General features: G+C 36.5%; 1 protein-coding gene across 1 annotated transcript in view; it reads left to right on the top strand.

Moving 5' to 3' along the window:
* Window positions 1-66: 66 nt before the first annotated feature.
* htk (AT-rich interaction domain hat-trick) overlaps window positions 67-14674 on the top strand; it is a 28688-nt gene continuing 14080 nt past the window's right edge. Inside the window, exons 1-13 of the mRNA XM_088266316.1 lie at window positions 67-192; window positions 929-988; window positions 1094-1204; window positions 2794-2959; window positions 4763-4937; window positions 5856-6083; window positions 6498-6678; window positions 7521-7658; window positions 9176-9303; window positions 10820-10973; window positions 11496-12004; window positions 13270-13478; window positions 14331-14613. Of these exons, the coding sequence (XP_088122442.1) occupies window positions 986-988; window positions 1094-1204; window positions 2794-2959; window positions 4763-4937; window positions 5856-6083; window positions 6498-6678; window positions 7521-7658; window positions 9176-9303; window positions 10820-10973; window positions 11496-12004; window positions 13270-13478; window positions 14331-14613 (2285 nt within the window). The 5' untranslated portion in view covers window positions 67-192; window positions 929-985. The remainder of the gene's footprint in view (window positions 193-928; window positions 989-1093; window positions 1205-2793; window positions 2960-4762; window positions 4938-5855; window positions 6084-6497; window positions 6679-7520; window positions 7659-9175; window positions 9304-10819; window positions 10974-11495; window positions 12005-13269; window positions 13479-14330; window positions 14614-14674) is intronic.

Genomic DNA, 14674 nt, shown 5'->3' on the forward strand with positions numbered 1-14674 from the left:
TGTGACCTCTATTGATTTTCGGGTAATATTTTTTGTGAATTTATTTCGGTTTCGCATGGCAACACTAAAGTAAGAGTCAAATAAAAAATGGTTGTTTGGCGTTTCTCGATCGTTTTATTAAGCTTTCATATCGAAATGTTCTGCTGTTTAAATGTATTAAGTTTTCTCGAGACATTTTAATGTTATTTTTGTGTAAGTATTGTACAATACTTTAATTTACGTCTGATCGTGTTCTGTCATTGTTTTCTTGATTAAATTATTATCCCTCTATTTTTACGACAGCCAAGTCTGTTTTTGTGTATTTTATGCAAATATCTCGGCAAGTTTTTATTTTTAGCTAAGTTATTTTGCCAGAAAATTATCTTATAAGTTCGCATTATCTATACGGTCTGTAATTTGTGGAGTTCAAGGTTTCACGGACTGTCCTGTTGTTTTTTCAATTCAGGTTATCAAAAAACCAAAAAACTTTTTGTTTCGAAGTTTTACGTAATAATTAATGAGCATTTTGATTTTTCAAAATGTTAATTTTACTAAGATTGTTATAAACCTTTCATAAATTTCGATGACCTCAAGCGAAGGATCCTTAACACATTTTGTTTTTTAGTATAATTTGTCTTTAATTCAAATGACTTTTTAACCTTAGCTGGTGCAATTGTTATACATTTCAATGTTTCATTGATTTAAAATTTTCCTTTTTGAAATACACATGTTGCGAAATTTTTTAGTAGCCTTCTTATTGATGATTTAAATTAAACAATGGATGTTGTAATTAGTAGAAACACTGCAGCCTTCACTGAAACTCGATATTAAGAGTGAGATGTCGAGTAGTAAAGAGTATGTGGAAGGTTTTGCTTCAACATGACATTGTTCCTAATTATATTTCTTAGACTATAATGTTATTTTTACGCATTTTTCTTCTTTATTTCAGGTTCAAACAGTGTTTAGTTTTGCTCGAAGTCTTCAACTAATAAAATACCTCATAACTATGGTAAGACTACGACTACATAAAAGCCATACCTTATAGCAAAATAAATATGTTTTTATTTGAATATTAAAATATTGTTTTTTTTTCAATTTTATTATTTTCCTTTAGCAAGCAGATGATCCTCCATTCCTTTCTGTTGGAACTGATGTTAGTGCCAAATACAAGGGGGCTTTCTGCGAGGCCAAAATCAAGAAAGTTGTTAGGAATATTAAATGCAAGGTATTTATTACAAAGTCTAACATGGTAGAACATTATTTATTACAAAGTCTAACATGGTAGAACATAATTTGTTACAAAGTCTAACATGGTAGGACATTATTTATTACAATGTCTGACATGGCAGATACTTATTTATTACAAAGTCTAACATGGTAGAACATTATTTATTACAATGTCTGACATGGTAGATACTTATTTATTACAATGTCTGACATGGTAGATACTTATTTATTACAAAGTCTAACATGGTAGAACATTATTTATTACAATGTCTAACGTGACAAAATGGATGTGAAACAATCTACCCATCTACCCGAGTCTACCCATCTAGACGAATGAAATTTTTGTTATTGTGGTTTTAATTTTTTTAGCACATTTAATTGATTTTTTTTACAAAAACATTTATTTGTTAACTATACATATACATATAAACATTAATTAAAAAATTAATAAACAATATATATATTTTTTAAGCGTCCCACCAAGCTGCCTTAGGGTGGTGACTGACCGGAGCATTTCTTCACAACGTAACGTCGTAACATCGCTCGTGGCGAGCATCAGCGAGCATCCAAAACTATGGATGGAACGCTCGGCTCGCTGTATTGACTGCCTGAATGCCTGAATGCTCGCATCGTAACATGTTACGTTACGACGAAATGGCTCCGGTCAGTCACCACACTTATGTGTCTTGTCAGTGGAGTTCTTTTAACATAAGTTTTTTTTATTTTATTTTGACATATTTTAACATAATATACACACAAAAAAATAAAAATTATAAATAAAAACTTTTTTACAATTTTCAAAGTATTAACTGTTGATCATTTACCCATTCCTTTATTTTGTCTTTGTTCCATATTTTATTTTGACCTCTTACCACGGCAACAAATTAAAAATGCTCGGAACTATATATTGAAGTGTTCTACTGCCATATTAATTGTTAACTCTTGGGACCATCGTCCCTTCCTTGTGGGTAAAGCTGGTATCATGGGTGTACTAGCTCAGTGGTTCTTAACCGTGTTGGAGATACCGAACCCCACCAGTTTCATATGCGCGTTCACCGAACCCTTAATTGGAATAAAATATTGCTAGATTGAAATATTCCTTTCAAATAATACACTAAACTTATTGGAGAAATGAATATATCGTATGTCATTTAATTTTTCATAATATTTGATATATTCCTTTCAGATAATATACTATATATATATATTGGATAAATGAATATATTGTAAGTCTTATCTTTTTTCATAATATCGAATAGTAAGTTGGTGTGTGTTTTGACCTCCGCCGAACCCGGGAGACTGAGTCACCGAACCCCTGGGGTTCGATCGAACCCAGGTTGAGAACCACTGTGCTAGCTTGTTCTTCAACTATGATACTCATCCTCAATATTCCACGTACCGGAAGTGACTTTATATGGTTAAATATCAAATTAGATTAATCCCTTTGATAGTACATGTTAATTTGAAAACTAACATCAAGTTAAACTTTAGATATTACCATCATTCATATTTTTGTTGCTTTCTGTTTTTATTATGATGCGTTAATGGCTAAAAAAATATTAATTCAATGGTGTGTTTTAATCTCAGATAAGTTTCAAGAATGGCCCGAACTCCGGCTCTACGACCACGGTGACGGACGAAGTGCTGAAGGGGACACTCCGTGTCGGGAACACCGTGGAAGTGCGACAGGACAAGAAGGAGATGGTGGAGGCCACCATCACCAAGATCCAAGACTGCAGTCAGTACACTGTTGGTGAGTCCAAAATAGAAATGGAATCATTTCAACGATAAACAAAAGAAAGATTGCCTTCTGCCGCCACTTCATGCGACCCGGGCATTTCTAAGTGCTCAGTGTAGCAAGGCTCCAGTCGCGTCTTCGATTTGGTCTGTCTGTGTTATCAGTTTAGCTCAGTGCCAAAAATCCATGCAAAAATTCATGCAATATGAATAGATAATAATAATGGACAGAATTATGAATGTTCAATTCAATTAAATTTCAATTCAATTTATTTATTTTCAATTAACATATACATTGTCCGCCTCCGTGGTGTAATGGTTAGCGTGTTAAGCTACCATGCTGGAGGTCCCGGGTTCGATTCCCAGGGGGGTGAAAATAAATATTAGTAATTTTACACTGTAATATTTATTTAATATTACCCTGGACTGGTACCTGAAGCGGAGGGCTGATCACCTTTCCTTCATATGTTAACGATCAAGATAACACTGCGTTTATATGATGCAGTGCCCTATGTACCATTGGGGTGCGGATAAGGGTTTTATTATTATTATTATTAACATATACATTACAAACTAAAAATTTTTAAGCGTAAACATTAAAATAAATTAAAATCGAAAATATGCAAGAATACTATTGCTAAAGTATTATATATATTATAATACTTTAGCAATAGTATTCTTGCATATTTTCGCTTTGAAGGAGTTTTCCGAGCAATATATTATATATATTGCTCGGAAAACTCCTTCAGACACACGGAACAGATCAATATCCAATGAGATATTGTTCAACATAGCGATAGCTCTTCCTACAGGCATAACCATCGGCAGATTGGCAATGTTACACAAGTGCATAAAGAGATTGCTTAACCAAGCCAAAAAAAAAACCTTGATATAGAACAACTGTTACCAGTATATATGGAGCCAAAGCGTGGTGGAGTGGAGCGGCTGACTGCACTGCTCTTTTTTTTGCCACACAATATATCTTTGAAAGCACTGCAGTAAATATGTAAGAACCCTTATCCGTGGATTTACCTTGTATTTATGAGCAGGGTGAAAAAAAAAGAAAAAAACCCAGCCAAATGCCAGGTCGTAAACCCTGAGATGCTCAGACTTCCATCTTTTTTCATATAAAAAGAACGATAGATATAATTTATATTTGTAGCACTAACTTTGTGATTTTCCATTTTATAATTAAAATGTAACTTTGTTTTAAAAGCACTGTAAAATATATTTAAAACAAAGTTAAGTTGTTTTAAAATCACTGTAAAATATATTTAAAACAAAGTTATATTTTAATTTTAGAACAATAGATATTATTTTTTGACATCTCTTCAAAGATGAAGAAGAATATGGAAGTCTGGGCATTTCTAGTGATCCAAGAACAAGGTTTCTAAATTGGTTCATATATATAGAACTTCCAAGAATTTGAGTAGTGTGGTTGTCAATAATGGGTAGAATTGGTGAATGTTACACGTGTGTAAAGTGATCACTTAAACCAGCCTATGACGGTCGTCAGCCCCGTAAATGCCCAAACTTCCATATTCTTCTTCATCTTTGATGAGATGTCAAAAAATAATATGAAAATAACTCCTGTAATTGGAGATAATCCAGATTTTGTGAACAAGTATTTGGACACACTCAAAATGTTGTAGAACAATAGATGTTTCATCTTAAGTTGAGACACCCATAATATGGACATATCATCCGTAAGGTGAATAATCCAGTGTCTGATGACTGGATGTGAATAAATAATAATGAAATATATATGCTTTAATAAAATATAAACATAAATAATAAAATACATTTTTCTCTTGTCTAGTTTTCGATGACGGGGACATCACCACCCTCCGGCGGAGCGCCCTCTGCCTGAAGAGCGGGCGGCACTTTGCGGAGAGCGAGACCCTCGACCAGCTGCCCCTCACGCACCCGGAGCACTTCGGGAACCCCGTCATCGGCTCCACGGGCAGGAGGGGCCGCAGGACCAACCGCACTCAGTAAGCTGGACCATTATTTATCACTCTTCTTATCTTACTCCTAATTTTTTTCTCCACAGTTAAAAAACTTTGTAACTTGCGTCATTAAGTCAAAATTGCATATTTTCGAGTTAACATTTTTTGCCAGAACACCCACGATATTATAATACTTTTATGTAATACGTAATTATATTACGGAGGAATGCAAAAATTCTGAGCCGGTATCTATATGCACCTTCTCTAATAACTTTTAAGAAACGTCTGAGACATTACTATCTATCATTAGAATCCTAAATGTCTATCAAACCTCCTCCCTTAGTTTTTCCCTCTACCCCCTTCTCTAAATTCCCTTTTTCCTTTGCCTCCCTTATTATCATCTATTTGTATTCATGTTTTTTTTTAATGTTCAAGTACTATTTACCCTCTGATTGCAAACAGCTATATATGGTATCAAATGATTTGATCGAAATAAGTAGTCTGTTTTTGGTTCGTTGGAAGATATTGCTTTTTAGCGATAAACCCGCTAATGTACTTATTTCTTTTCTGTACATGAAGTTTAAATAAATAAGTATATATTTTATTTTATATCTATATTCTTGTTATTAGAATGGAATTATAGTAAATAAGAAAAGGTTAATTATTGTCTGGAATGGGGGAAGTTTTTTTAATTTTTTTTTAATTTTATTTATTTATTTTCATAATACATAGATACATTCAATATACATGTTCATTTCATATATACATTTATTATACGTATTACGGCTCTTTAGGCATGGCCTGTGTTGAGCCGAATACTAGCATGTTAATACAATTTTTATATAATTTTTTTATTTTTTAATAATATTTTTTTCTTAATTATTAGATTATAAACATAACATACAGGAGATACAATTTACATAACATACAGGAGATACAAGTTATTAGTGGAATGTCCCCCAGGTCGGATGACAGCGACAGCGAGGCGTGCGAGGCGGGCCCGGCGCGCAGCAGCGTGGAGCGGGAGCCGCACACGGGGCGCGTGGTGTTGGTGCAGTGCCCCACGCCCGGGGAGAAGCGGCGCCCGCAGCACGGCTTCCCCGGCCTCGTGGTCGCGCCCAGCGCGCAGGACACCGTCAAGATCCGCGTCAAGGAGGACTACCTCGTCAGGTCCTTCAAGGACGGCCGATAGTGAGTTACTTACCGCTGATCCAACTTGCTGATGGATTTTCTTTTATTATATTTTGTATATTAAAAGCATTGTTAACTTTGTGGTATGGTAATACTCTGCTTATCATTCATCATTCACTTTGTGTAATACCACTTAAAAACACTACTTCAGGGTCCTTCAAGGACAGCCAATAGTGAGTTTATCTTCTCTTTTTACCAGCAATTAACTGACCAGCATTGACTGATTCAACTTGGTGATAGATTTTGTATTATGTTTTGTACATTACATTTTTCTTAAAACTAAAAAAAAAAAGATTTTCTCATTTTATACTTTTTGTTAAATGGCTAAATTGACCAGGGCGCTAGAATAGCGCCAGTCAGTTGAATGTATGAATCTATAAAGATGTTAACTATTTGAATGGCCTTGGTTTTCAGCTACACGGTGCCGAAGAAGGAGGCTAAGGAGTTTCGGCGCAACAACAGCAACATGGAGTGGGGCGGCGTGGAGGCGGCCATCTTGTACCTGGACAAAGGGGTCCTGCCGCCGCACTGGGACAGGGACATCCTCTTCGGCCAGGATTGCCACTCTCAGTCTGACGACGAGGATACCGACAACGTAAGTGGTTCTGCAAAATCTGATAGCTACTAGTTACATAGCGCGTATTCTATAAACATCTACGGGTTTGAATGTAAACTGTTAATATTAAAAACAGTTTTTTATTCAAACCCGTAAATAGAACCATCTGCAGTTTCCGAAACTAGTTGCCACAAAATAATACTCAAGTGTTAGTAACCAATTTTTAATTTTAAATATTTTTTTCTTCTTCAAACCCTTATCCGCACCCCAACGATGCATAGGGCACTGCATAATAAATGCAATGTTATCGCATTAGACGGCGGCGAGTATAGAAACTCCGTTTCCATTCGGACCAATCCATAAAAGAAAACTTTTCTTTTTTTCAATCTTATTCGATCAATTCAATTCAAACCATTGTCTGCACCTCAATGGTGCATAGGATACTGCATCATATAAACGCAGTATCATCATGATCATTAACACATGAAGGAAAGGTGATCAGCCCTCCGCTCCAGTCCAGGGTGATATTAAATAAATATTAGAGTGAAAAAATCACGTATATTTATTTGACCCCCTTCTGGGAATCGAACCCGGGACTTCCAGAACGGTAGCCGAGCATGCTGACCATTACACTACGGAGGCGGATTTATAATTATTTATAATTTAATCATATCTTACCACAAAGTGAATGCCGAAACAATAAATAATATAGCTACTATAGTTGTTGATGAAAAAAAACATGTTTGTAAACTCTATACTCTTCTAGTTAGAAGTCAGTTACGTGTAAGGCGCTGAAAGTCACTCGTACATTGTGACGGACCCTCAGCGCCATGACTAACAAATTGTCCTGTAGATAAACAGTATGTTTGTTTCGCTTGCAGAGTTCTGACGATGAGCCCCGGGAGGAGAAGGACCATTTCGTCGCCCAGTTGTACAAGTTCATGGACGACCGCGGCACCCCGCTCAATCGCCAGCCCACCATTTCCAACAAGGACGTGGATCTTTACAGACTGTTTAATGTAAGAATATGTTTTGGTCTTTGTAATATATAATATTAACCCATTGCACCACTAATAAATATGACATAATTTGCTCATACAACACTATTTAATTTTGACACATTTTTTTTTATTACAATAACATTAAGACTAAATTACACACAAAATTAAAATGGTAAAACATAAAAGCATAATTTTTTTTTAATTGTGATTTTATTATGAAATCAGTAACCGAAATACACTTATTTATGTCATTTTCATGAATAAAGTTATTGTCATTCAGTTTTAATGTAAAAAAATCACTTAAAAGGCAAACCAGTGAATCGCCGGCTTTGCGAGTCAGTGACAAAATGACCTTGGCCTGCGGTTAGCCAGCTTTGTGTTGCAATGGGTTAATAGCATTTGGCCACTCTTGTACTAGTGGTCAGCCCACTCGGTTTTCGTGAAAACGAATGCAATCAAATACAAGTCACTTAATTTCCTCTTTTATTATTATTATTATTTTACCATATCCGGTCCTTATGTGAATCATGTGAAGTCCATATACTGTCTCCAGGCTTTTCTGTGACCGCCAGCTCCCTTGCATCCTCCCAAGTCACAGGTCCGCGACACAAAGTTCAGACGAGAACTGCAAACTGATTGTCGGCAGTGGTCGTCCTGGGCGGCGCGAACCTGATATCTTGTAAAAGAGGCAAGCTTTATGGCAACTCTCGAGAGGCATCCACACAGTACATAGCCTAGCCAACAATTTGAGACATTTTCCACTTTTAACCGACTGTTGTATGAGAATATTCGTATGATATTTTGAGTGTGTATAAATATTTGTTCTAAAATATCAGATTAGCACCCCGCTTTAAACCTATTCATATGATATAACTAACTAACTAACTAACCATCACGCCACTTCTCCGCAGGGTTGGGCAGAGAGAATAGAATGCCACACTAAGCTGTCTCTGCAAACATTTCTCTCCTCTTCCGCAATTCATGCATCTCCTCAGACATACCTACCGATTATTCCGATTCCTGACCTGACCACGCCCAAGTATTTGAAATACTTAATCATGTCAAGTTTTCTACGGTCTTCCAATGCTCCTATTTAAAACTACAGGCGCATCATGAATTTGTTTAACCATTCTTGCTCACGTGCTTGATAATGCTTGTGGTCAGGGAGTAAAAAATGCCTCAACTTTTTTTCTTTTAGAGTAATCTTTTTTGTTCTTTAACACATTCTATGCGTCAAGCACGGCGCCCGTGTTCATTCAAATATTGCCAGCCATGCGTTACGGTAGTCGTGTTGAATACATATAAGGATTTGTAGCCTGTTTTGTGGGTTTTTTGAAAACACAAATGAATACACTTTTTTATATTTAATTTTTTTATTTAAAAAGGAATAACCCGTAAACTTATATATGGTATTATTTTATAAATAGAAAGTAGAATTTGATTTGGAACAAACTTATGGGTTTTTAAAAATTCTCAAATTTAAATGTTATACACAGTAAAGGTGTTAAATGCACATTTTTTTCTTCTTTTATTAGGTTGTTCAAAAGCACGGAGGCTACAATAGAGTGACAAATCAGAATCAGTGGAAAGCTATCGCAAGTAGACTGGGATTCCACTCTACTAACACAAATGTGCCCAACCTTTGCAAGCAGGCATATAAAAAGTAAGTATTTTTTTTTTACATAGCTACTGTATTTCAAATAAATTTGTCAGATATCTAATAAATTATTACAATATTTTTAATGCATCTTAACCTTTTAACCGCGTTAACTTTGTTCCTGAGAGACGCCCGTGCGCGGCGGTATTTCGCCGTTTTTTAAATGATTACTTTTATCATGTATTTAGTTAAAACGTTCAATGGGATTCATTGTGCCTTTTTGGTACTCTATAATACACTTGTGTCACATTATTCTTGAAATATATCGTAGTATCAACAAATAAGATCATAACATAAATAAATCAAAGCACGCATCGTGTGTCACTCTTACCCGCTGGCGATGCGTAGCGTCGAGAGTGAGACAGATATAGGGCATGATTATGGCACGGACTAATTACCGACCTCAAGAAAAATCAGGGATCTGTTCTTTTATTTATCCTTGTGATGTTACAAATTATTAGTCAGATATTTCAACAGATGTCATAAGGCCAAGGATTGACGTATTATTTTATCCAAAGTTCCACACCGTGAAAAAATCACTCCAAGTTGAACTGAGGTTTGAAACTTGGTGCAAAGTAAAAACACATACGCTTATGTCAGCCGCGTATGGGGCATGTTTTGTGAAAACACATACGGTTATGCGAGCCGCGTGTATCTGGTTAGTTAAAATATAATATTGTGAATAAATAACTGGTCAAAATATAAGTTTAATACAATGTCTTCAAGCGTCTCCTAGTATATAAAATAATTCGGGAAGAATCTTACATACATTTCATAAAGGTCTCCGCTAATTAAAAAAAATACCGAATTCAACCATAGATGCTGCCGAGAAGTAGCATGCAAAAAAGGTGCCAATTGAAGCATAAATATAACTTTTAAAATTTTAGTAGTGTTGTTGTTAACCATTGGTAGAATGGTAAATGTTTATAAAGTGAACACTTGAACCAGCCTATAACAAGTCGTAAGCCCTGTAAATACTTAGACTTGCATTATTCTTTTTCATCTATGTTACTTTGTGGGAGACGCCTAAAAGTGTCTTTACATACTGTTGGTAGAGAGCGGGAGATGCTTATAAGCATTCTATTTAACGCTCTCCTTATCAATAATCGTTCACTTTGTGTAATACTACTTTAAAAAACACTACTTCGTGACTACCGGTTACGGAATAATCATTCCATCATCAGGTCAAATGCAAATTAAAATGAAATTGTCGGAGATTCACACAAAAATATTTTTTTGAAAGATAATGATATGGAGAGTGTTATATGTATTACCATACCACAAAGTTTACAATGCTTTTAATATACAAAATAAAGCATTCTATTTGCTTACTTTTGGTAGAGCGCGAGAGACTCTAAAAAACATTGTACAGATCGGAATTGGGTTTTCCGGTTACTTGTGATTAGTATACTGAGGATTGGGCAGCAGACCGTCTGAGTATAATTAGGGTCGGGGTTGATGAAAAAACATCCCCCACAACAATGTATTAGGACATTATTAATTGTTGAATTTTTTCCTTCAGATTCCTACACAGCTTTGAAGATTTCTATAGAAAACTTGGAGTGACGCTGGTGGCGCATCCTCGGGGTGGCAGGTCCACCGGACGCAGCCTGATCCGCGATAGAGACAAGATACAGCATCAGGCTTCCAGTCCAGCTCATCCCACTACGTCCGAGGTAATCATAAATTACGATATATCCCCATGTCCACTTCCGAATCGAAGATGTCCTGCAAGCCAATATTTGGCAGGTGGAAAAAAACTCAAATGCAATAAATCTGTAAGGTACCTTTTTTTATTCTCTAAACCCTTTTCTAAAATAGTACTAGTATCTTAAATAGTACTATACCCCAGCAAATGCGGCATATTTTTAACTCAATATTTACCCGCTACAGGGCAGAAAGTGTTGTTTTTGCATTTTGAAGAAAAGGTATTGTTTAATTATTTTTTTAAATATACTTAATATTTTTCAAATGCAGAAAAAACATTCAGGTTTTACCTAAAAAGATCTGTTGCACAGTAAAAAGTTCAATAAGTGGCTTGATATTTATTTTTAATACATTGCATTATATTTTTAAACTTTAAAAACGATCTCCTGAAAAATCAAGTTTTTTGATTTATGACGTTGTTGAAAGGAGTGAGCGATATATTTTACTATAATAATTTGTATAGTTTTTGATCAAAGGTTAATTTGTTCTAGGATAAGCCAGTGGCGGAGCCCGTTCCTAAAGCATCCGTCGCCAAAGCTAAAGACTTGGAAAAAGAAGCAAAAGAGAAGGAAGCCAAAGAAAAAGAACTAAAAGAAAAGGAGGCCAAGGAAAAAGAATTAAAAGAAAAAGAAATGAAGGAAAAAGAGGCCGAGCTTAAGGAAAAGGAAGCCAAGGAACGCCAGAAAGAGCTGGAACTCAAGGAAAAAGAAGCCAAAGCCAAGGAAAAAGAAAAGGAGAAAGAAATGAAGGCCAAGGAGTTGAAGGCTAAAGAAGCCAAGGAGAAAAAGGCTAGGGAGGACGAGGCCAAGGAAAGGGAAGCCAAGGAGGCCAAGGAAGCCAAGGAAGTCAAGGAAGCCAAGGAAAGAGAAGCCAAGGAGAAGGCCAAGGAGGCAAAGGAGGCCAAGGCTAAGCAGAAGGAAGCCAAGATCAAGACGGAGGTGGATATCACTACCGATGAAGAGGATAGTGGGGATAATCGACCGTTAGCTCCTTTGTCAAGGTGAGTTTCAAATCACACCTTTTCTGGATGGGAGTTGCATTTATTATTTACCTTGCTTATTATGTACAAGGTTTATACACTCAGACCTCGCTTTACGTCGTTTTTTATTATTATTATTTTTTTTAAACCCTTATCCGCACCCCAATGGTGCATAGGGCACTGCTTCATATGAACACAGTGTTATCTTGATCGTTTACACACGAAGGAAAGGTGATCAGCCCTCGCTTCAGGTACCAGTCCAGGGTAATATTGAATAAATATTACAGTGAAAAAATCAGTTGTATTTATTTGACACCCCTGGGAATCGAACCCGGGACCTCCAGAACGGTAGCCGAGCGTGCTGACCATTACACTACAGAGGCGGACTGAATTAATACTCAGTTTTGCTCTGCGTCATTGTTTTTTCGAATTGCGTTGTTTTTTTTAACATTATTATTCATAGAATCATTTTTAAATTTTCTAAAAGGTAATTTCCCATTTTGTAAATTTTAATTTTTTTTATATTTCGGGGAATCTTTTGGAATGTATCTACGACGCAAAGTGAGGTCTTAGTGTAGTTCATTAAGTGGATTTTTGTTTCTTCTAACTTAAAAAAAAAGTTTTATTTTAATCTGTGTTGGGAACAGGAGGGATAATCTAGTGTGGGCCAGTCGGTAACTTCTCAGCATTTGCTCCTTGCTTTGAGGAAACCATGTAAAACTCCTTAGGAGAAGCCTGTTGTCAACAGACCTTCCGTTCCACTAGAAGAGGGTTCGGCATTTTGTGTCCTAGAATGTATCGTACTATTTGATTACAATGATTAAGAAAACACTTGTTTTTATATCACTTGAGTTTATTGATTGCTACTAGTTTCGGAAGCTAAACATCCATCGTCAGGTCTGAATAATAAGTAATATAACTAATAGTAGTCATTAGTAAACTCAAGTGGTATAAAAACAAGTGTTTTCTTAATCATTGTAACATTTCTTACCACAAAGTGAAACAATAAATAAACTATTTCATGAATTTTGTTGTTTAATATTAAACAGTCAATATTTTCATAATGTTAGTTGGTATATATTTTTATAATTATCAACCTATCTGTAAGCAAATTCTCAACCTCGCAGTGTTTATCAGAAAACTTATTTTCATGGTAATGAATTATTTTCGGCATTTTTCAGCCGAATATAAAAAAAAATCAGTGGAATACACAATGCAAGAATTAACTATTTATAAGAAGTCAAAAATTGTAGCCTCACAAATGCCGCTTCCATTCTTGTTTCCAGTAAAGTAGAGACGCCTCCCCCCGTTGAGAAGCCGGTTGTGGAGAAAGCCAAGGCCACAGAGACGCCGGCCAAGGCTGCGAAGCTCGTCAAGAGCTCCTCCGGACTCATCGACACCAAGAAGGGGGAGAAGGGATCGGCCAAGAAGCTGGGACACCGCCGCAGCTCCTTGCCGAAGTGCAATACCAAGGACTCCGCCACCCCTGTCAAAGGTAAACGGGAATGAGAATAATTGGTAATGATTTTAATATACTTTGGTCATACCACTGCTGACAATTCGTTGGCAGTTCTCGTCAGAACTTCGGGACGCGGATCTGACTTGGGAGGATGCAAGGGAGCTGGCAGCCGACAGAAAAGCCTGGAGACAGTTTGTGGACTCCATATGCTCCACCTAGGGAGCGGATATGGTTTAGTTTGGTCATAATGGCGCGACTACATGTATAATTATAATAATATAATAATAAAACCCTTATCCGCACCCCAATGGTGCATAGGGCACTGTGTCATATAAACACAGTGTTATCTTGATCGTTTACACATGAAGGAAAGGTGATCAGCCCTCCGCTTCAGGTACCAGCCCGGGGTAATATTGAATTAATATTACAGTGAAAAAATCACTCGTATTTATTGAACCCGGGACCTCCAGAACGGTAGCCGAGCGTGCTGACCATAACACTACAGAGGCAGATGTATTTGATTTGAATTTGAACTTGGTGATAATATTATGTGAAAATAATTCAAACCTCAAGGTTTGTTATTTTGCTCAATAAAAAGCTTCTTTTCATCTCACCACTAGATGTCTCTAGTGAAGTTCGAGATATAATCTATAATAGAGTTATAATCACACACATGAGAAACGCCAGAAAATATCATTTTCGTATTTATTATTTAAGCTTATTATTTGAGCAGATTATTTATTTACAACATTTTGAGTCTGTCCAAATACTAGATTTTGTGAACAAGCATTTGGAAACACTCAAAATGTTGTAAAATAAATAAAACTCAAGTGGTAAAAAACGAGTGTTTTTCTTTTACAATGTGTATCCATTTATATATTTCAACAGTGGAAGCCCGCTGCAAGTCCTCATCCAGCGACTCTTCCACTTCCAAGAAGCCCATGGAAGACAAGGACAACAAGAGCAAGGAACTCGCTTTGGCCAGGAAGGGCGCCGCTGCCGCTTCGTCCAGCGATAAAAACGACAGCGACAGTTCCAGCCGTGGCAGCAAAAACGGGAAGACGCCTTCCCGGAGGAACGCCACTCCGACTGACACCCCTCCCTCCACTCCGGGATCTTCCGCAAGCGGGCCGGCTCATCCCAAGAAACCGAGGAAGAGGAAGATCACAGAGTAAGCATGCTTTTTATTACATTATTTTTTGATATCTGAACATAGATGATGAAGAATATAA

Source organism: Brachycentrus maculatus, unplaced genomic scaffold (genome assembly GCF_059751285.1).
Source record: "Brachycentrus maculatus isolate JH-2025_06_01 unplaced genomic scaffold, ASM5975128v1 h1tg000266l, whole genome shotgun sequence".
Lineage (NCBI taxonomy): Eukaryota > Metazoa > Arthropoda > Insecta > Trichoptera > Brachycentridae > Brachycentrus > Brachycentrus maculatus.